The sequence below is a fragment of the Brassica oleracea genome, chromosome C3 (genome assembly GCF_000695525.1).
Source record: "Brassica oleracea var. oleracea cultivar TO1000 chromosome C3, BOL, whole genome shotgun sequence".
Classification (NCBI taxonomy): domain Eukaryota; kingdom Viridiplantae; phylum Streptophyta; class Magnoliopsida; order Brassicales; family Brassicaceae; genus Brassica; species Brassica oleracea.
In genome coordinates this window covers 36373171-36392426 of record NC_027750.1, presented here as the reverse complement: position 1 = coordinate 36392426, position 19256 = coordinate 36373171, and the positions used below count along the sequence as shown (strand labels likewise).

General features: G+C 38.8%; 5 protein-coding genes across 7 annotated transcripts; 3 read left to right on the top strand and 2 right to left on the bottom strand.

The window, feature by feature from the left end:
* Positions 1 to 100: 100 nt before the first annotated feature.
* LOC106335108 (dicarboxylate transporter 2.1, chloroplastic) lies at positions 101 to 2650 on the bottom strand. The gene is made up of 4 exons (XM_013773535.1): positions 1720 to 2650; positions 929 to 1242; positions 408 to 856; positions 101 to 328 (listed from the first exon to the last, which is right to left on the bottom strand). The coding sequence occupies exons 1-4, from the start codon at positions 2527 to 2529 to the stop codon at positions 213 to 215; spliced, it is 1689 nt and encodes a 562-aa protein (XP_013628989.1). The 5' UTR covers positions 2530 to 2650; the 3' UTR covers positions 101 to 212.
* A 2125-nt stretch (positions 2651 to 4775) lies between these two features.
* Positions 4776 to 7566, top strand: LOC106335609 (bifunctional riboflavin biosynthesis protein RIBA 1, chloroplastic-like). The gene is made up of 7 exons (XM_013774182.1): positions 4776 to 5132; positions 5216 to 5546; positions 5617 to 5838; positions 5912 to 6234; positions 6540 to 6669; positions 6748 to 7044; positions 7113 to 7566. The coding sequence occupies exons 1-7, from the start codon at positions 5071 to 5073 to the stop codon at positions 7341 to 7343; spliced, it is 1596 nt and encodes a 531-aa protein (XP_013629636.1). The 5' UTR covers positions 4776 to 5070; the 3' UTR covers positions 7344 to 7566.
* A 1860-nt stretch (positions 7567 to 9426) lies between these two features.
* Positions 9427 to 10069, top strand: LOC106331808 (classical arabinogalactan protein 1-like). The gene has a single exon (XM_013770222.1). The coding sequence runs from the start codon at positions 9508 to 9510 to the stop codon at positions 9880 to 9882; it is 375 nt and encodes a 124-aa protein (XP_013625676.1). The 5' UTR covers positions 9427 to 9507; the 3' UTR covers positions 9883 to 10069.
* A 1968-nt stretch (positions 10070 to 12037) lies between these two features.
* LOC106335756 (root phototropism protein 3) lies at positions 12038 to 15780 on the top strand. Of its 2 annotated transcripts, none has more exons than XM_013774363.1 (6): positions 12038 to 12401; positions 12484 to 12553; positions 12662 to 13279; positions 13771 to 14559; positions 14992 to 15277; positions 15354 to 15624. In XM_013774363.1, the coding sequence occupies exons 1-6, from the start codon at positions 12274 to 12276 to the stop codon at positions 15371 to 15373; spliced, it is 1911 nt and encodes a 636-aa protein (XP_013629817.1). In that variant the 5' UTR covers positions 12038 to 12273; the 3' UTR covers positions 15374 to 15624. The 2 variants fall into 2 exon arrangements, with proteins under 2 accessions (XP_013629817.1, XP_013629816.1); XM_013774362.1 differs by having other exon boundaries at positions 12042 to 12401; positions 14992 to 15273; positions 15354 to 15780.
* Positions 15781 to 16238: 458 nt separating this feature from the next.
* Positions 16239 to 19229, bottom strand: LOC106335274 (transcription factor SAC51). Of its 2 annotated transcripts, XR_001268713.1 has the most exons (5): positions 19071 to 19228; positions 18196 to 18733; positions 17933 to 18104; positions 16758 to 17835; positions 16239 to 16601 (listed from the first exon to the last, which is right to left on the bottom strand). XR_001268713.1 is itself a non-coding variant. In XM_013773751.1 (4 exons), the coding sequence occupies exon 4, from the start codon at positions 17794 to 17796 to the stop codon at positions 16879 to 16881; it is 918 nt and encodes a 305-aa protein (XP_013629205.1). In that variant the 5' UTR covers positions 17797 to 17835; positions 17933 to 18104; positions 18196 to 18733; positions 19071 to 19229; the 3' UTR covers positions 16239 to 16878. The 2 variants fall into 2 exon arrangements, 1 of the variants encoding a protein (XP_013629205.1); XM_013773751.1 differs by having other exon boundaries at positions 16239 to 17835; positions 19071 to 19229.
* Positions 19230 to 19256: the final 27 nt, after the last annotated feature.

Here is a 19256-nt window from a genome sequence, read left to right as displayed (position 1 = left end):
TTGTTGAAGAAGCAATTATTTTGTGTGTTGGTTGTAGCATTATTTTAGTAGTTTCTTGTTTGTTACGGTACTAACAAAATGAAAGTGATAAAAGAGTTAATTGGAGGGTTAACGTGTTTTTCATGAGGAAAAATTACCCTCAAAACCAAATGATGAACAAAGAGTTTGTACCGTCGTTACAAGCAGCTTCTTGCTGATTTCAATAATTGTTATCAATAGAGACCCAAAAACTTCCACCAGAAAGTTCCAACTACTCCCCAGATGATCGCATTAATGGTTGCCATCACGAATCCAATCTTGAATACATCAGGTAGATCAACATAACCCGCTGCAAAAATGATAAATTGTACAAAAGTTAAAGATTTTAATTTAAAGAGAAAGAGAGCGTCTTGTTCATAAGATATTACCTCCATAGTAGACAGCGGCTTGACCGCTACTGTAATGAGTCAAAGCACCAAAAAGATTGGTGTTGTACGCTAAAGCAAGTGCAGCTAATATGCCTGGAACACCTGCTGCTATATTCATAGCTAAGAAAGCCGAGAAGAGAGCTCCAACATGACCTGTCTGGCTCGCGAAAAGGTAGTGGATGAAGAAGTAAGCTGCTTGGAGAAGACAAAACGCAGCAGGCCAGCTCAAGGAAAGAGATTGGAGAGCTTTGGCTACACAATCAGACATCCATGACACAACACCGAGGTTCGTGAGCTGTCCTGCCATGCCCACCAAGACAGCAAACCAAGCTAATGTGTCCCATGCTGATTTTTCGCTAAGGCAATCGTCCCAGTTGAGGACACCAAGCAGAAGAAGTATGGAGAGACCGATCATTGCAGCTACAACACTTGGTATTCCCAGAGTCTCTCTGCATATATAACATTATCAACCATGAGTATGTATAATTAACCGATACTTAGGATACATATCTAACACTAACCCGCAGATCCAAAGAGTGACAGCAAGAAGCATTGTACCGACCATGATCCATTCATTTTTAGTAACAGGACCCATCTGCTTGAGTTTCAATGCAGCAATACCAGGAGCATCCGGTGTGTCCTTGGTCTCTGGAGGATAAAGCTTATAAAGGATAAGTGGAGTACAAAGAAGTGATATGATTGCAGGTAGACTCGCGGCCTTAAACCAAGAAACCCACGGGTTTGCAATCACTACTCCAAGCTCCTCCGCTAACTTGAGACACAGCAAATTTTGAGCTGCGGCAGTTAAGAAAAGAGCACTAGAGTTTCCAGCACACTGTCAAAGATCACAAAACAGACATAGAGATGAGCAAATATCAACTAAGGAAGACTTGTTCGGTTTGAGGATTGCTGCAAATTCAAATGCTCAAGAACAGGCACCTTCTCTCGTGTCAACTACTAACACGAAGAATTGATCTAAAAATTGGTTTAGACGGCAAATCGGATATAAACGAAACAATTTTCCCAAAACGATTTTAAAAAATATCGGGCCTAAAGAATAATCCTTTATATAAAGCGCCTAACCAATAATTTTCTATAGTTTTTTATAAGGCGCCTAAACTGTTTTCTATCAGGGGCCTAACTACACCTTAATGATTTCTTGAACATTGCAAGAAACATACTTTAATACATGTCAAGCTCAACGAAACTAGAAAGCAGCCTCAAGGGCATCAAAGGTTATGTTTCCCAAACACTAATAACCAAGCACAATGTTTTGTTCACATCAACCAAAGGGCATAAACCAAGAACAAACCTGGAACTGGGACTGGATCAGATACGACCCTAGTTTCCTCGAAGAAGGATCTCCAGGTTTACTTCCAGCAGAGAGCGACAACGACTTGATGATCGGCAAGAAAATGCCACCGGCTCTAGCCGTCGTGCTAGGCATAGCAGGAGCAATCAAGGCCTCACTAAGCGTAAGTCCATAAGAAAGCCCTAAAGTGCTCTTCCCAAGCCACTTCACGAAGTAAGTAGCGATTCTATCGCCGAGACCCGTCTTGACGAATCCACGAGCGAAGAAGAAGGAGATGACGATCAGCCAGATAACCTCGCTCGTGAATGCCGAGAAAGCTGCGGAGAAGGAAAGCGTTCTGGTGACGATCGAAGCCGTTAGGCCGATGAAGGCCCAAGCTCCGACGGGGAGAGGGCTGAGGACGAGGCCAGCGATTGTGGACAGGAAGATCGAGAGGAGTTGCCAGCCTTGCGGGGTGACTCCTTCCGGCACAGAGACGGCGAATCGGAGGATTAGACCGACGGAGAGGGAGAGGATTAGAGGAACTAGCTTCGCTCCTTGCGGCGGTTGAGGAGACGGAGATTCGGAAGGAGGAGTAGGAGGAGGGGGAGGAGAGTCGTCGCGTGGCGCGGCGGCGATGCGTGTGCAGAAGCGGTGGATTGGTTTGAGGAGAGGGAAGGCGAGAGGTTTGACGGAGTGAGATCGGAGGGAGATTGATGAAGGCGGAGATCTCGATGAGATACGGCGGAGGAGAGATTGGCGTGAGGGATGGTGGGAGAATGAAGCGGAAGTGGCGGTGGTGGAGAGGGAGTGGAGTGCGAAGCTCTCCATCGCCGGCGATTAGAGAGACAGAGACGTGCGAAAGTGTTTTAGTTTATGTCAGTCGCTTCTTCTCTTGCCGGAGTGAGCAATGATGATGAGTGGATGTGAAGAAGACAGTTAAATTAAAACTGAACCTAAAATGTCTTTTGTTCCTTCTTTTTAACCGAAACAGACAAACCGGAACCATTGTTAATTTTCTTGAACCGCATTTTAATTTGGTTCGGTTTTCAATGATTTATCAGATTAAGAACTGTAATGGTATTAATGCCTATTTCACTCTGATTCATTTCCATTTCCATGTCTGTGCATTATTGCAGCAATAGTAATGGTATTAATTCCTTATCAAAATCAATTACACAAAACTCCCGTTTGTACTTGCGTTCTTAATTAAAAACATTCTTTTGTTATCAGCATAAACTTTTGTTGAGTTTAAATCTGATTGAGTTGTTGTCTTTGTAATAATTTGGCTCAAGTGTTGTATGTCTTCATCAAACCATCTCTTTTTTTAATTATTTGGATTGCAAAAAAATTCGTGAATCACTTTCCCAAATTATACGATTGACGTGATATACAACTAACTTTTCTCCTAAACAACACCATTGTAACCAGATTTAATTTAAGAAAAAACAACTTCACAGTTTTGAAAACAAAACCAATCAACTCAAACAAGAAATATCACATTGTAATAACGCAATTCATAGTTGTGTGAAATAAAAAGAGAAAACCAAATCAAAACACCACCAGAGCTCGAATCGTCATCACCGGAGCTGGAGTCGTTATCGGCGGAGCTCAAATCATCGATCGCCGGAACTCCTTATGTTTTATGGGGGAAAAGTCACAAGAATCACTTTCTTCTCACTTTCTTTCTCGTTTTTTCAGGTAAAATAAGGAATGAAGAAAAAAATGTGGATCCATGTAATCCTGCAAGACCCGTTTCGGCCCATTCCGTAAAAGGCCCAGTCCCGCAAAGATCCGTCCTGCGAGGCCCGCAAATTTACGGACTTAGAAAACTATGTCTCAATACCATCCCGCGACAGTCCTTTACGGACCAGACCCGCGGTCCAGATCCATGATTGTCATCTCTAAATACTACTAATCGAACATGCAAAAACCAAACTAGGAAGATAAAGACGTCAACAAAGATTGAGCATGCAAGAGCTAATGCCAAGGTCATTGCACTTAACTAGAGATTTCTTAGCATCGTGCAAATTTGGTTGGTTTTGTCCAAGATGCGGAGGAGATGATAAAACTGTTAACTATACATATGATAAACACTTCTGTATGGATCTGCACTATATTAAATTAAGTTTGAATAGAGAATATTAGAGATCTCAAATAAAGAAGATGAAACGATTGGTTCAGGGTTTCAACCTCTAACTCCACGAGAGCAAAATCGTATAGATAGTACATACAACCGCTAGACTTCAACATCATATTAGCGTTAGAAACACCCACAACATGTAGACATAATCCATGTGATTTAACTAGAGTATAAGTCTTTGTAATATTATACTCCTGTTGTTTTTGTGTTTCTTGAATACGGAGAAGCATTATGTTGCATGGGTCATCCGACTAAGAAAGAAGCGAGGATGATAATACGCATACAGAAATGTGCGGTTCATGTGTCATAGGAATGGGCTGCCACTCAAATAATTATAATATTACAATTATCACCTATACACCGAAAGCTCTCTTGGAATCTTTGATGACCTTCCTATCCCTTTTATTTTACGTTTGTGACGTTCACCTACACGGGAATCATACTTGTATACTAGCCATAGTAAACACCCAGAAGTCAAATCTCATAACCTAGAAGAAACACATTTAGTAGAGTAAGAACAGAAGTAAGCTATAAGAAAACCTAGATATGCCCATAAAACTATTACATAGTTATATTTTTCGTAGATTCTGAACAAACGATAAATCAGTTGGAAATCAAGTAAACTCCATAAACTAGGTTATAAGTAATTTTAAATAATGTTGCAAGTGTTTCAAATCAATAATATATACAGGCATTTCCTTTAAACACCCCCATTAATGGTATTCTAATTGTTTTTTTGTTTTGACGTATATTTTGGATCCTAACTAAAAGAGAGATAAAATGTCTAATCCTGTAAAAACATTACTTTTAAACGAGGCAAATCGAGTAGAAAAGGGAGACCAGAAATTTCTTGTGATTGTAACAAAAAGAGATGAAAAACAGAAAAGGAAAGAAAAGTCTATAAAAGAAGGCGTTGAGAAGACAAAAGAGAGCCAAGCAAGTGTGGTCTGGTCTTATCTCTCTCGCCGAATCATATCCTCGCACGCACGCACCCAAAGAGGCAGAGAGAAAAATCGATCCATAATTTTCTTCCACCTATCAATTTGGGCCGCCACTAGAATAAGCGTCGCTCATCGCTATCGTCATCATCCCGCAACTAACCCTCTTTTCTCCGCATCTTCTTCTTCTTCTTCTTCTTCATAAAGCCTCGTGAGTTTTTTCGAAGATCGTGACTAAAAAAAATCAACACAAAGTCTAGATTTTGCGATAAGGGTTATCTTCAGAGAGACATGTCTTCTTCCATCAATCTATCGTCCTCGTCTCCTTCCACCATCTCTCTTTCCCGCTCCAGGTGAGCTTTTTCTCCCCCAATCTAGCTCTGTTTCGGATCAGCTAATGAATCATGATAGAAACAATTTGTTTGATTATGTGCAGATTGAGCCAAACTTGTACTACACCGATCCACTGTGTTGCTTTGCCGTGTAACCATCAACCATCGTTGTCAATTAAAACCACTGGAAAAGTCAAAGTCAAAGCTTCAGTGATCTCCAGAGAAGACGATCTCCTCTCTTACACCAACGGAAACGCTCCCATCCAAGATCCGTCACAGGCGGATTCAGTTTCCCTCGGAACACTTGCTCCTTCAGATTCATCTAACGCACCACCCAATGGCTTCGTCGCTGATGACGACGACTACGAGCTGGATTTGCCTACGCCTGGCTTCTCTTCCATCCCTGAGGCCATTCAAGACATTCGCCAAGGAAAGGTTCGTTTCTTTTTTCACTTTTGTTTCCTGTTCCTTGATTTGATTTGATTTGGCGGTTATGTTGTGTTAGCTTGTGGTGGTTGTGGATGATGAAGATAGAGAAAACGAAGGCGATTTAGTCATGGCTGCTCAGCTAGCTACACCTGAAGCTATGGCTTTTATCGTCAAACATGGAACTGGGATTGTCTGTGTGAGTATGAAGGAAGATGATCTCGAGAGGTTGAACCTTCCTCTTATGGTGAATCACAAGGAGAACGAAGAGAAGCTCTGCACCGCATTCACAGTCACTGTCGTATGTGTCTTTCTTCTCTCTCTTTGATCTTGGTTCTTGATTTTGAAGCATTTTCTTTGCTTTTTATTTGTAGGATGCAAAGCATGGTACAACGACAGGAGTATCAGCACGTGACAGGGCGACAACGATACTCTCCCTTGCTTCAAGAGACTCAAAGCCTGAAGATTTCAACCGCCCAGGGCATATCTTTCCGCTCAAGTACCGAGAAGGCGGAATTTTGAAAAGAGCTGGACACACTGAAGCATCTGTTGATCTCACTGTTTTAGCTGGACTTGATCCTGTTGGAGTACTGTGTGAGATCGTTGATGATGATGGCTCCATGGCTAGATTACCAAAGCTCCGTCAGTTTGCAGCCGAGAATTGCCTGAAGATTGTCTCCATTGCTGATTTGATCAGGTTAGGCCTCTGTGCCCCTCTTCATATTTTATAAAGATGTCTAAAAAGATTTTTGATGTACCAATATGTAGAATATTTTCATATTTTAAAATGATTTTAACTTTATAAAAAAAAACTGTTTAATCAATTATATTTTATGATCTATTTTGTAGTTGGTTGAATAGTTTTAAATTTATAGTCTAATTCATATTTCTTAGATAAAAAATAACACTTATTACTTGTGTTTTACCTAAAACATCTTATATTTCAAAACGGAAGGAGTATTTACAAACTAAAAAGCTTAACCTTTTGTTCTGGTGAGATAGATATCGAAGGAAGAGAGATAAGCTAGTGGAACGTTCTTCTGCAGCTCGGATCCCAACAATGTGGGGACCTTTCACAGCTTATTGCTACAGGTCTATATTAGACGGGATAGAGCACATTGCAATGGTTAAGGTTAGAGCAATGCTTTTTAAAAACATCTCTCTCTTTGATTTTGACTTCTAAAACGCGTTTGTGTGAAAATTGTGGCAGGGAGAGATAGGTGATGGTCAAGACATTCTAGTGAGGGTCCATTCAGAATGTCTCACGGGAGACATATTTGGATCAGCAAGGTGTGATTGCGGGAACCAGCTATCACTTTCGATGCAGCAGATCGAGTCTGCTGGTCGTGGTGTGTTGGTTTACTTGCGTGGACATGAAGGAAGAGGGATTGGTTTAGGACATAAGCTCCAAGCTTACAATCTGCAAGATGCTGGTCGTGACACTGTTGAAGCTAATGAGGAGTTGGGACTTCCTGTTGATTCTAGAGAGTATGGAATTGGTGCACAGGTATATATCATCAAAGATCAATACTTTTTTTGCCTTTGGATTCTCGCTAATTCGTTTTCATTGTGTAGATGCTAAGGGACTTGGGAGTGAGGACGATGAAGCTGATGACGAATAATCCGGCAAAGTACGTTGGTCTGAAGGGATATGGATTAGCCATTGTGGGAAGAGTTCCTCTCTTGAGTCTTATTACAAAGGAAAATAAGAGATATTTGGAGACGAAGAGAACTAAGATGGGTCACATGTATGGCTTGAAATTCAATGGTGATGTTGTGGAGAAGACTGAAACCACGGAGTCTTGAGTCCTAAAGTTTTTCGAGAACCAGGATGAACCGAATCAAACCGGGAAGACATATAAGATAATACTTTTGAAAAAAAAAACAGGAAAGAAATTTGACACAAAAGAGCAAGCCAAGAAAATACTTTCGATTGGATTTGATTTATGTTCTTCTAGTCTAATCTTTTATGTTATTTTCAACAATTCTTGTGTTACGATATTTTCAACATTGTTTACTTTCGAGTTGAGTAGTTGCATTTGATTTGTTAAACTGTGAAACGAGGAAGCTTTGTAGTGTACAATTTATTCCTAATAACATCATTTTGCTCTTACAATCTCCTAAACCATAATAATATAAGTATGATGATCATCGATAAAAGAGATATTTTTTTTTTGTACAAACGAAACAAATTGAACATCTAATTGTCACATAAAATCCGACTCAGTTACCCCTTCGTGCAAAAGAGTTGCATTCAAATTTGGAAAGCTTGTATTTTTTTTTTTTTTTTTTTTTTTTTTTTTTTTTTTTTTGTCATGGGCGGTCTCCGGAATACCAGAGGACTCGAACCCAGGTGCCTTGGGATCCAGTTAACTCTAGTGTTACCACTAGGCTATTCTGTCCCGGTTTGGAAAGCTTGTATATCCTTTACAATTTCACTCCAAATCTCTGGAAATCACTAAAACTGGCCCTCAAGGATCCGACCATAGCCTTCAATTTCGGTCGACCAGGCCTCGACCATAGCCTTTCAATATTTTTCAACTGCGCCTCTATCATTGGGTTCCTTCATAGATATTTTTCGCTGGGCTTATATTACTGGGTTTGCAGTTACATGAATATTTGTATAACGAAGACAAATTCTTGCAAATTTTTAGTTTTAATATGACTTATTCTTGGGATACCTCAGCGCGTGAACCTAGAGGTTTACCGACCAATAGGATTGTGTTATTTCATATTCGATATCTTTTAAAAAAAGAAATAAAATATTATCAAAATTATATTATCTTTTTAAAATTAAAAGGTAAAAATAAATAAATAAAAAATAGTAGTAATTACAAAAAAAAAATATTTTTAACATCGTCGGCAAAACATTAAACCCTAAATCCTAATCTCTAAACCCTAAACCCTAAACCCTTGGTAAACCCTAAACTCTAGGATAAATCTTAAACTTTAGGATAAATCTTAAACTTTAAATCAAAATCACGAAACACTAAAAACATTCAAGGGTTTAGGGTTTAAAATTTAGGGTTTAGTGTTTTTATTTAGAGTTTATGATTTATCCAAGGGTTTAGGGTTTACCCCAAGATTTAGAGTTTACCCAAGGGTTTAAGTTTATTCAAGGATTTAGGGTTTATGATTTAGGGTTTAAGGATTGAGATTTAGGATTTAGTGTTTTGCTGACGACGTTAAAAAGGTTTTTTTTAATTCTTTTTTCTGTAACTGCTATTTTTTTTTTACTTTTTTATTTTAAAAACATAATATAACTTGATAATATTTTGTTTCCTTTTTTAAAAGATATCGAATTTGAAATAATGAAATCCTATTGGCCGGTGAACCTATGGGGTGAGCCCAAAAATAACTCTTAATATAATGCACAGCCCCAAGAAAAATCAAAATAAATTATTCATCAATAGATACAACCAAAATATAGAATTAGATTAACATCCAAAATTTATTGTAAATCTTACACATATCAAATTATGACATAATATATTTAAGAAGGACCAGAAGAAAAGGGAAAGAAACAATGTCATAGACGTTTTAATTATGGAAGAAAATTATAACAACGGTCATGTTTTCCTTTTCCATCACGCGTTAATAAGGCCAACACATGTACGCTCGTGATTCAATAATCACATCTGTCATAGAGCCGTTAGCGCCGTAGTCGAGGGGGATGAAGCCATACGCGTTTTTTTTTTTTTTTTTCCTTTCCCATTAGGCTTGTCCCCACCTGTTTTACTTTTATGCTGTTGAATGAAATGTAAGCCGTTAGATTAAAGTCGGTCTTAAACGTACGTATCAACGGTGCAGATTCACCATTTAACTCAAAACAGTGGACCCCACTTCGTCTCTATATAAAGACTCTTCTCCTAACTTCGTAGACATCAAAAGCAATTAAGCAAACACTCGTAAAAAAAGAAAAACATACGAAAAGAGCAAAGTTCGAACCTCTCTCTCTCTCTCTCTTATAATGGCTCTCTCAAAATCTCTAGGGTTCATTCTCCTCGCCGCTTTTTTCGTTTCGTTCACGGTGGCTCAATCTCCGGCACCAGCTCCATCTAACGGAGGAAGGCGGATCTCTCCGGCGCATTCACCTAAGAATGCGATGTCTCCTGCACCAGCTGTTTCTCCTACTCCTCAAACCGCGTTGACTCCAGAATCCTCCGCCTCTCCTCCATCGCCACCATCAGCAGATTCTCCTTCAGATTTGCCGGCTGTTTCTCCCTCCTCTATCTCCAACTCGCCTGCTCAAGCTCCCGCTCCCGTAAGCGGCGCCGTTTCTAACAGCTACGCGGTCTTTGGATCCGTCGCTGTTATGTTAACCGCTGCCGTTTTGGCTATGTAGGTTCTTTGCATGGATTTTTTTAGAGTAACTAGGTATTTATTTATTTAAAATATTTGCAGAGAGTGATGATTATTTATTTTTCCTTTTTATTATTTCGGATTACTATTTGTTTCTCATTTTTGTTGATCTCATGAGCCCCATACATATTAATATATGAGTTTACCAGATATTATTATTGCCAAATTTATTTACAGTTTTGGTCTAATAATTTCTAAAATGTTTAACAACAATATAATGCAAAAAAGATACAAAATCGTGAGCTGCAAAACGACAATACCATACGATCAAAATGTGAAGTGTAATTCAAGATTATTATGGTAACATGCCTTAATTGATTGTAATAATGATTTTGCGTATATTAACAAATTAGCCCAATGAAAAAATATAGGTATCTTACTGGTAAGCAAATAAGCCCAAAAGAGAAGATTGAGACTAGAGAGAGAGTAACAACAATGTGATTGCAATATATCCATCATAACATGAGCCTTAAGGCCTTCATAGTAGGCTAGTAGCACAGTGGATGTTATAATTGTAATGAATGAACCCTCAAGGCCTTAATAGTAGCCCAATATAACCTTCTGAATCACTAAGAGGTTTAGAGCATACATCTTTCATCTGCTTTAGACCTCTTGTTGGGGCATGTCAAATTGAGAAAGTTCTTACTGACTTTCTGAGCCCAAACAAAACTGAAAGGGAAGTGACTTGAGGTAGATCCTGACTGTTAGATACTGTCTTCCCTTTTGCGAAAAGAGAGCCGTCAGATGAGTAGATCCCGTCCCGACAATTTTACACGAGGCTTTTAACATACGAAGGCGATGTGGCACCTATCACCACCACCACCATCAATAATGCGATTTTTTATATGTAAGCCAATATTATGCGTATGTGGTTGATAATGATATATTGATTTGTGCCTAATAAGATCAAATTATTACGGTTGTGTATATAAGATATTAGTCATAGAAAAGAAACATATTGACCCATATGTTACAAACCCTCGTTACAATCCAATCAAATATGTGGCTATTATATATTTATGGCCACTCCATACGTGGAGGTAAGAGTTATAAGATTGGTTCTTGAAAACGACCTGTTTCTTTAGTACTACAATGTGATTGATACACTTTAAAACCAAAATATAATTAACGAAATTAGTTGTATAACAAACGAGTTTTAATCAATCTAATCTATAAGTATTAAAAACATAGTCTCGAGCCTTCGACCAAAACAATTTGATTGAAACTCATCGATATATGTATATTAAGTGAAGATTGGAACTGATCAATAACCACCAGTGTGTATGAATGTTGACATATATAATATTCTTATGGACCATTTCTTCTTTCTCTGTCTCCATTTATGTAAGAATGAACAACCTTTGTTTTTAATGCTTCCAACTTTTTCTTCCATTTTATTTTTCATTAACCAACTACCACTTCAATAATATACAAAGTAGCAAGCTCTGAAGGAGTTGCAGTGGCAAATATTATTATTTTTAACAAACTTTATATGTCTAAATCCGGATTCAGTCTTTATGTAACACAACTTTCATTTATATGTAACAATATATTTACATATGGATTCAGCAACAATGATACAACACTTTTTCTAACTGGTAGAACTTATCACTTTCAAACTATAAATTCAAAGTATTGCTGGAAACATTTAGATTAGGGAATGAAGGAGGAATAATTTGAAGGAAAGTAAGAGGAGATATATGCAGAAAATGAGAAGAGAACAATAGGGAAATGCATGGACTTGTATGAAAACTCCAAATAAGAAAAATGAGCAAAGAAACAAATAAAAAGTTAAAATGCCATTTGTACATAGAGATGATTCAACAACATCAAAAACAGGTAGGCAAAGAAGAAGGAACTAGGCTTGTCATATCAATAGTTTAATGACACTCACTCTCCAACTTGTCCCTATATTTATAGTTTAAAAAAAAAAAACTGAATCATATATTTTGTTTTCACCTCTGATCTCTTCACTGAAAATCATGTAACAACTGTCAGTAACTCAATTATTCTTTGTAAAATCTAAAAAAGACATATACACTCTAGTTTTATAAGATAAGAGTGGGCAGAGTGTTGATTATATTTGATAATAGAGAAGCAAAGTGCTGCAAGCCCATTACTTCACAGCCTGTAGATACAAATATCAGAGACTTAGTTTTAAATTCTCTCTGAGAAAATAGACAATTCAGAGAAAGCTCCAAATCTTATAGCATCCCATGTGGGGATAAGCTTTTCTTTCTCTTTCATCTTTATAATCAAAAACTAATCAGTCTCTCCTTTATTGGAACTGTTTATTTCACACTCTTTCCACTTCCAATCTTCTCCTCTCTCTCTAGTATCTTCTCTTGCTTCTATCACAAAGAGTTTGTGAAAGATGTGGGAATCTGAGAGCGACTCCGGGGTTGTAGGAGGAGGAGGAAGAGAGTATGGTAATGGAGTTTTGAGTTCTAACAAACATGCCGGCGTCAAGACTGATGGCTTTGAGCTTAGAGGCCAATCTTGGTAATGTCCTCAAAACTTCAAAACAACTAATTAACAACATCTTTCCTTGTTAAGGAAGTTATAAAACCTTTGGTTTGATTAGGTTTGTTGCTACGGACATCCCCAGTGATCTTCTGGTTAAAATAGGCGACATGAACTTTCACTTACACAAGGTAAAAAAAAGCTCCCGAGTCAATATCATTAACGCTGGAGTTTCAGATTTGTTTTTTTTTTTTTTTTAAGCTTTATGGTTTTAATATGTATCTGTTTCTTTGCTTTAGTATCCGTTGCTGTCACGCAGCGGGAAGATGAACAGATTGATCTACGAGTCACGAGACCCTGACCCGACCATACTTCTTCTTGATGATCTACCTGGAGGACCAGAAGCGTTTGAGCTCGCATCCAAGTTCTGCTACGGAGTTCCCGTGGATCTCACGGCAACTAACATATCAGGTCTGCGTTGCGCAGCTGAGTATCTCGAGATGACAGAGGATCTTGAGGAAGGGAACCTAATCTTCAAGACAGAAGCCTTTCTTAGCTACGTGGTTCTGTCTTCATGGAGAGACTCGATCTTGGTGCTAAAGAGCTGTGAGAAGCTCTCACCTTGGGCTGAGAATCTTCAGATTGTGAGGAGATGTAGTGAATCTATCGCTTGGAAGGCTTGTAGTAATCCAAAAGGGATTAAATGGGCTTACACAGGGAAGTCACCATCTCCATCAACTGCTAATAACTTGGCGAGTTCTAGTCCTAAATGGAAAGAACCAAAGGACTCAGGTTTCTATTCTAGCCCGAGTAGGAACAATAATAGCAACAACCAGCCTGTTCCTCCAGATTGGTGGTTCGAAGATGTATCCATCTTGAGAATCGATCACTTCGTTCGTGTCATCACTGCGATCAAGGTACATAGTATACTTCTCTTTCAACCATTTTCACAAACATTAATCATAATAACTACTAGTGCTGGGAATTTGAGTTTTCGGTCGGTTCAGGTTATTCCGTTTTTTGATTATCCGGGTTTGGGTGTCTAGAACCCGTTTACGTACAGAACAGTTTCAGATTGGATCGGTTAGGGAAATGTTGGGTTGGGTTTCTGTTTTTTATAAAACCCAAAGTGAAATTCCGGTTTAAAACCTTTAAAACAGAAAAATATTTGGATGGATAGTTCCATGAATTTTTGGATACTTTTTAATTTATAAATTATATTTTTATATATGTTAAAATTAAAAATAATTAATACTTTATTATATTTAGAATACCTTTTGGATTTTGAAAAATAGGAGCAGTTTGGGTTTTTGTAATTTTTGGACCGGTTTCAATTTTGGTTTTTTTTTTGGGTTCGTTTTCGGGTTTGGGATAATATGCCGAGGACTAACCATAACGTTTGAAACAGGTGAAAGGAATGAGATTTGAACTTCTAGGAGCATCAATAACGCATTACGCCGGAAAATGGCTTCCGGGTCTTATCAAAGAAGGATCTCCAGACGAAATGAGTGTGAGCCACGGAAGCAACAGCAGCGGAGGAAGCTCCGGCCCCGACTGGAGAGGCGGTCTCCACATGGTCCTCTCCGGGAAACCAAACGGACAACATCAACAAGACTCAGCCCCTTACCTCGCCGGACACGGAATCAGCCCCAAAGACCAACGCATGATCGTCGAGTCCCTAATCAGCATCATCCCTCCACAGAAAGACTCCGTCACCTGCACCTTCCTCCTCCGCCTCCTACGAGCAGCCAACATGCTCAAAGTAGCCCCCGCGCTGATCACCGAGCTGGAGAAACGCGTCGGGATGCAGTTCGAGCAAGCGACTCTTCAGGATCTTCTGATTCCGAGTTACAGCAACAAAGGAGAGACGATGTACGACGTTGATCTTGTTCAGAGGCTGTTGGAGCATTTTCTCGTTCAGGAGCAGACGGAAGGGTCGAGCCCGAGTAGAATGTCGCCGTACGCCGACGCCGGAATCCCGAGAGCGAATAGCATCAGTGGTGGTGGTGGTGGTAACGGTATCAGTAATCAGAACGCGAAGATGAGAGTCGCGAGGCTTGTGGATAGTTATCTTACTGAAGTTGCTAGAGACAGGAACTTGCCGTTGACGAAGTTTCAGGTTTTGGCTGAGGCTTTGCCTGAATCTGCTAGGAGTTGTGACGATGGGCTATACAGAGCAATTGATTCATATCTTAAGGTCAGTGTTTTTAAAACAGGACTGATCCGATATAGTTGGATCAAGTTCTACCATAAATCACTTACCTAGTCAGTTAAGTTTTAAAATTATTGATATTGAACCGAATAAAAACCATTAAAACTGTTAAAAATCTATGAACCGGTTGAAAAAAAAAGCAATGCATCTACAAAAAAGTAGTTAATATTTCTAGTGACTATATTTAATATTTATATATATTTTAATTATGTATTATATTTACTACAATGGTTTAATTTATATATTAAAAATTAACAAAGATAACAAATTTGAATCAAGTTTAATCCATTGAACCATGATCTAAATAATTATTCGGTTCAGTTTTGGCTTTAAAAACATTGCTTAAGGTAGAAATGAAGGGTCTTATGGTTGAATACAAATCTTGTTTTGTTTGAACATGTTTGGTTTGAACGACAGGCGCATCCGACACTGTCGGAACACGAGAGGAAGCGGCTATGCAGAGTGATGGACTGTCAAAAGCTATCAATGGACGCATGTATGCACGCGGCTCAGAACGAGAGGTTACCATTGCGAGTGGTGGTTCAAGTCCTCTTCTCAGAGCAAGTAAAGATCAGTAACGCCTTAGCCAACACATCACTCAAGGAGTCAACTACGTTAGGAGAAGCCATGGGTACTACTTATCAACCAATGATCCCAAACCGTAAGACATTGATCGAAGCTACACCACAATCTTTCCAGGCAAGTAAGAGAAAGACTCACTGAAGTTTATACACAAACTATTTGGTTATGAAAGTTTTGTCATTTTGAAAAATAAACAGGAAGGTTGGGCTGCGGCTAAGAAGGATATTAACACGTTGAAGTTCGAGTTAGAGACGGTGAAGACAAAGTATGTTGAGCTTCAGAATGAGATGGAAGTGATGCAAAGACAGTTTGAGAAAACAGGGAAAGTCAAGAACATTTCGTCTTCCGCTTGGACCAGTGGTTGGAAGAAGCTAAGTAAGTTGACTAAGATGAGTGGACATGAGACTCAAGATATGGTCGGAGGTGAACAAGCCGGTGTTGATCATCAACCCACGAGGAAACCGAGACGATGGAGGAACTCAATTTCTTGAGAAAGTTCTTAAACATAAGTGAGCAACTTTGTGTGTTCTTGATTTGATTCTTTGATCCTAGTTTGTAATGCTATTGATTTTGGGATTTTTCTAATACGGAATAAGTGACATAAAGATTTGATGTTTATGTCTAGGCATGCAGATTCGGTTCGGTTAGTATGGGTTATCCGTTTTCGGTTAGTTCAATGTAACACAGATCTTACCGAATTAACCTGAAATAAAATTCAGTTCGATTTGGTTTTTGAAAATCCTATCGAAGTTTTTAATTTCGGTTAGTTTTTGGTTTAATTTTGGTAAAATTTTGTACAAATGTAATTCATTTCAGTAAAATTTGGTTACTTCAGTTCAAAATTGGTTATTTTAGTTCAAAATTTGGTTAGTCCAATTAATTCGATTCATGTTTTGGTATGATTTTGGTACAATCTTTTTAAAGAAGAAAACCAAAGGGACCAATTGCCCAACCAAATCGAAAACCAATTTTTTTAAAGAAAATCTACCAAATTGAACAGTACTTCTAACTGAAATCGTAGTTTAGGGGTTCGGTTCAAATTCCCAGGCATATTTATGTCCGTTATGTTTACTCAAACAAAAGACCAAGTTTTATATCATCGGTATATTACAAAACCGAAACGACAAAATACAATCATCTTTGATACAATACATAGACACTGAGAGAACATGAACAATGAACAGAGACTCAAAGACAAAACCGAGTAGCAAGTGGAGAAGCAACAAGACAAAGGAAGGGTTTGCATTATTACAGACACTAAAATTTATTACATGAACATGAGATCAATTCAACAAAACCAATGGACCCACTTTAAGTCATCACATAGACAAAAGAGAGTGTGGGTCAGAGATCTTTTTATCATTATTACCTTAGGGGAGATTTATAGACCACGCGAGTTTGAGATGAGACTTTGAATATTGCAACTTTTGATTTCACCATCCACACTAAGCCACAAAAGATAATCATTGTCGATCAGTGTCCATGATGACTTTGGCCCTTCTTTTTCTTCTTTCAACATTTTTGAAAATTGCAGAAGCATATATATAACCTAAAGTAGTCCACTAGATACAGCTAAAAAAGCTGGTGCAGAGGATACGTACCCTAAACCCACTCCACACGTGAGAATCTTCAAGCCTGATTTGTCTGTAGATTTCTTGTTCCCCATCTTGTCTTCTTTTTTTACAGATAAAAATGTGGTGAGTGGTGGAGAGGTTTTAGGGTCTAGCAATGGTTCTTAATCTCTGTGGAGATTAAGTCACGTTTCAGCAGCTTTAGGTAATCAATAGCTTCGTCTAGAAGTAAGAGAGCTTCGTTTCCTTTTGCACCAGGAACTATGCTCTCGAGTATTTTCAGAGCTGTGCGGATCTCGTCTTTTCTCGACTGCTCGTTGCTCAGACCAGAACCAGTGTCTTCTTTGGTCGAGATGTTTGATTCAGGGAGCTTTGTTGAGCTTTTACTGCCCACAAGTGATGATGATGATGAGACACTGATGTTTTCTACCTTATCCAGTAGTTTCTGCCTTTTACAAGGACTATCTATATCTTCCAATGCCCTTTTGTTGCAAACTTGATAAGGAGAGTGACCAGTGCTCATTACTTCATCATCATCATCACTCTCGCAATCATCGTTATAATCATCATCTGAATAGAGCAATGCATTGATCTCCTCAGTGTCTTCATGCATCTCCGACACTTTTCCATTTACACAGTTCTTCTCGTCAAACTCCTTCAAAGTAACATGATCTTCCCTGAAACCTTTCTCCAGACCGTGCTGTAACTCAGAGAGATTGAGTTTCACTGGCTCTGCAGCCGCAAGAGATGGAAACCGTAGGGGAAATGAACATCGTAGTAGACGAGTCTGGTTTCCTGACTGATCGAATATCATAAGTCCTTTCTGAGAAGACTCTAATGCTCCATGTGGAGTAGTAGCAGCAGCAGCAGCACACCAAGACCTCATGTCAGACAGAGAGAACCGTTTATCATGACTCCACAGAAGAGACTGGAGTGGCGGCGGCGGCTGCAAATAGGGAGCACGAAGCTCAGCTGCATATAGTTTCCCAAGCTCAGGGAGAGACGGAGCAGCTATATCCTCAAAGCAAGGTTGAGGAGGCAAATCACGTTGCCTGGTATCAAGAGGCATGCTCTTGCTGCAGTTAGGTAACTTTAAAGAGTACAAACACTGCAGGACCGAAGACAAAGGCAACAATCAGTTCAAGAAAGATAAACTGAACAATTACATAAGAGCACTAATGAGGAAAAAAGTTTAGTTGACATACCGATTGTTAAGTAGCTCAATCAGGTGAATGCAATACTTCTGGTTACCCTCTTGAATAAGTAGTGAGGGAAAGAAAGAAAGAAAGAAGAGGCAAAACGAACGAAAAACAACACAGCGGAAAATGACAAAACCAACTACGTGACTGGTTTGAGTAGAAGTCTGAAGTATTCAGCCTGAAAGAACCACAACAATCATAAGTGTTAGTAAGAGTAAAAAACAATTATAGCTTTAAAAGTGTGATGAATGAGAGAGAGAGCATTAGACCTGGCAATTATCCATGGGTTGGAAGCATGCAATAACTCTCACTACAATAGCTGGTCTGTTAGCGTCTCCTGTCTCGTATTTCAATGCTCGAAATCTTGTCTTACCAGGGGACTGACACACCATAACTTTGAGGAAAACCTTGATTGAATTGCAGAGAGAGAGCGAGAGAGAGAGACCAACCGAAAAGAAGAAAGAAGGATCGAGCTTTTTTGTTGTGTCTAGCTGATTCTTTGTTCACAATGGTACACGTAGAAATGTTGGGATCCCATATTGAAAAGAAGAGTAAGATGGGTGAAGAAAAGAAGAAGGTTTTTAAGAGTAGTGGGGAGGGGAGGGTTGGTTAAAAGAAGGAAGAAGAAGAGATCTTTACAGAATGACACGGCAATAGAGATTCAAGCGCACAACTTTGCGGTATACGTCAACACAACTAGTGAACCAACACATGCTGTTTCTCTTATACACTAGTTTCTCCTCTTTATCATCCACTGCTTTGTATTATCAAATCTACTTTTTTTTTTTTTTTTGATAGTTTAGTTATCTGTGCAAAAAAAAAAAAAAAAACACAAAGGAAACATCTCTCATCAACATCGTCAACTAATAGTCTTAAATCCAGAAAATCAAAAACACTTGTAAAAGGACAGAGAATCATAACCCACCTAGCAAGTGTACATAGTAGATTCAATTTACAAGGCTTAAATTCCCAGCAAAATTTACAATTGCAGTTCATAATATACACAAGACACAATCTTCTAAGCCAGATTCGAACCTTAAACTACCCTAATCACGAAGGATTTAGCCCGTTTTATACCATAATTTTCAGATACACAAACAGAGAAAGATTGTAACGCAGAGAGAGAGAGATCGAATTTTGATACCTTAGAGAGATGAAACAGAGAGGGATGGTGTATCGCTCAGATCCAGAGAGAAAACGAGGAGAGATGAATCAATGGGGGAAGCAAAGGGATAAGAGAGATGAAAGTGACCAACGAGCAACTATAATGTGAATCACCGTATAAAACCTTTTTCCACGATACTGTTAATAAGTTGTGGCAACAAGGCTT

Excerpts from the sequence above, each read along its gene's own strand:
- LOC106335756 (XM_013774362.1), top strand. The coding sequence starts at position 12,274 with ATGTGGGAATCTGAGAGCGACTCCGGGGTTGTAGGAGGAGGAGGAAGA. Across the intron at positions 12,402-12,483 it reads GAGCTTAGAGGCCAATCTTG|GTTTGTTGCTACGGACATCC; the intron begins GTAATGTCCTCA and ends TGGTTTGATTAG. Across the intron at positions 14,560-14,991 it reads CAATTGATTCATATCTTAAG|GCGCATCCGACACTGTCGGA; the intron begins GTCAGTGTTTTT and ends TTTGAACGACAG.
- LOC106335274 (XM_013773751.1), bottom strand. The coding sequence starts at position 17,796 with ATGCCTCTTGATACCAGGCAACGTGATTTGCCTCCTCAACCTTGCTTT.
- LOC106335108 (XM_013773535.1), bottom strand. The coding sequence starts at position 2,529 with ATGGAGAGCTTCGCACTCCACTCCCTCTCCACCACCGCCACTTCCGCT. Across the intron at positions 857-928 it reads GTCACTCTTTGGATCTGCGG|AGAGACTCTGGGAATACCAA; the intron begins GTTAGTGTTAGA and ends TTATATATGCAG. Across the intron at positions 329-407 it reads AGCCGCTGTCTACTATGGAG|CGGGTTATGTTGATCTACCT; the intron begins GTAATATCTTAT and ends TCATTTTTGCAG.
- LOC106335609 (XM_013774182.1), top strand. The coding sequence starts at position 5,071 with ATGTCTTCTTCCATCAATCTATCGTCCTCGTCTCCTTCCACCATCTCT. Across the intron at positions 5,133-5,215 it reads ATCTCTCTTTCCCGCTCCAG|ATTGAGCCAAACTTGTACTA; the intron begins GTGAGCTTTTTC and ends GATTATGTGCAG. Across the intron at positions 5,547-5,616 it reads AAGACATTCGCCAAGGAAAG|CTTGTGGTGGTTGTGGATGA; the intron begins GTTCGTTTCTTT and ends ATGTTGTGTTAG.
- LOC106331808 (XM_013770222.1), top strand. The coding sequence starts at position 9,508 with ATGGCTCTCTCAAAATCTCTAGGGTTCATTCTCCTCGCCGCTTTTTTC.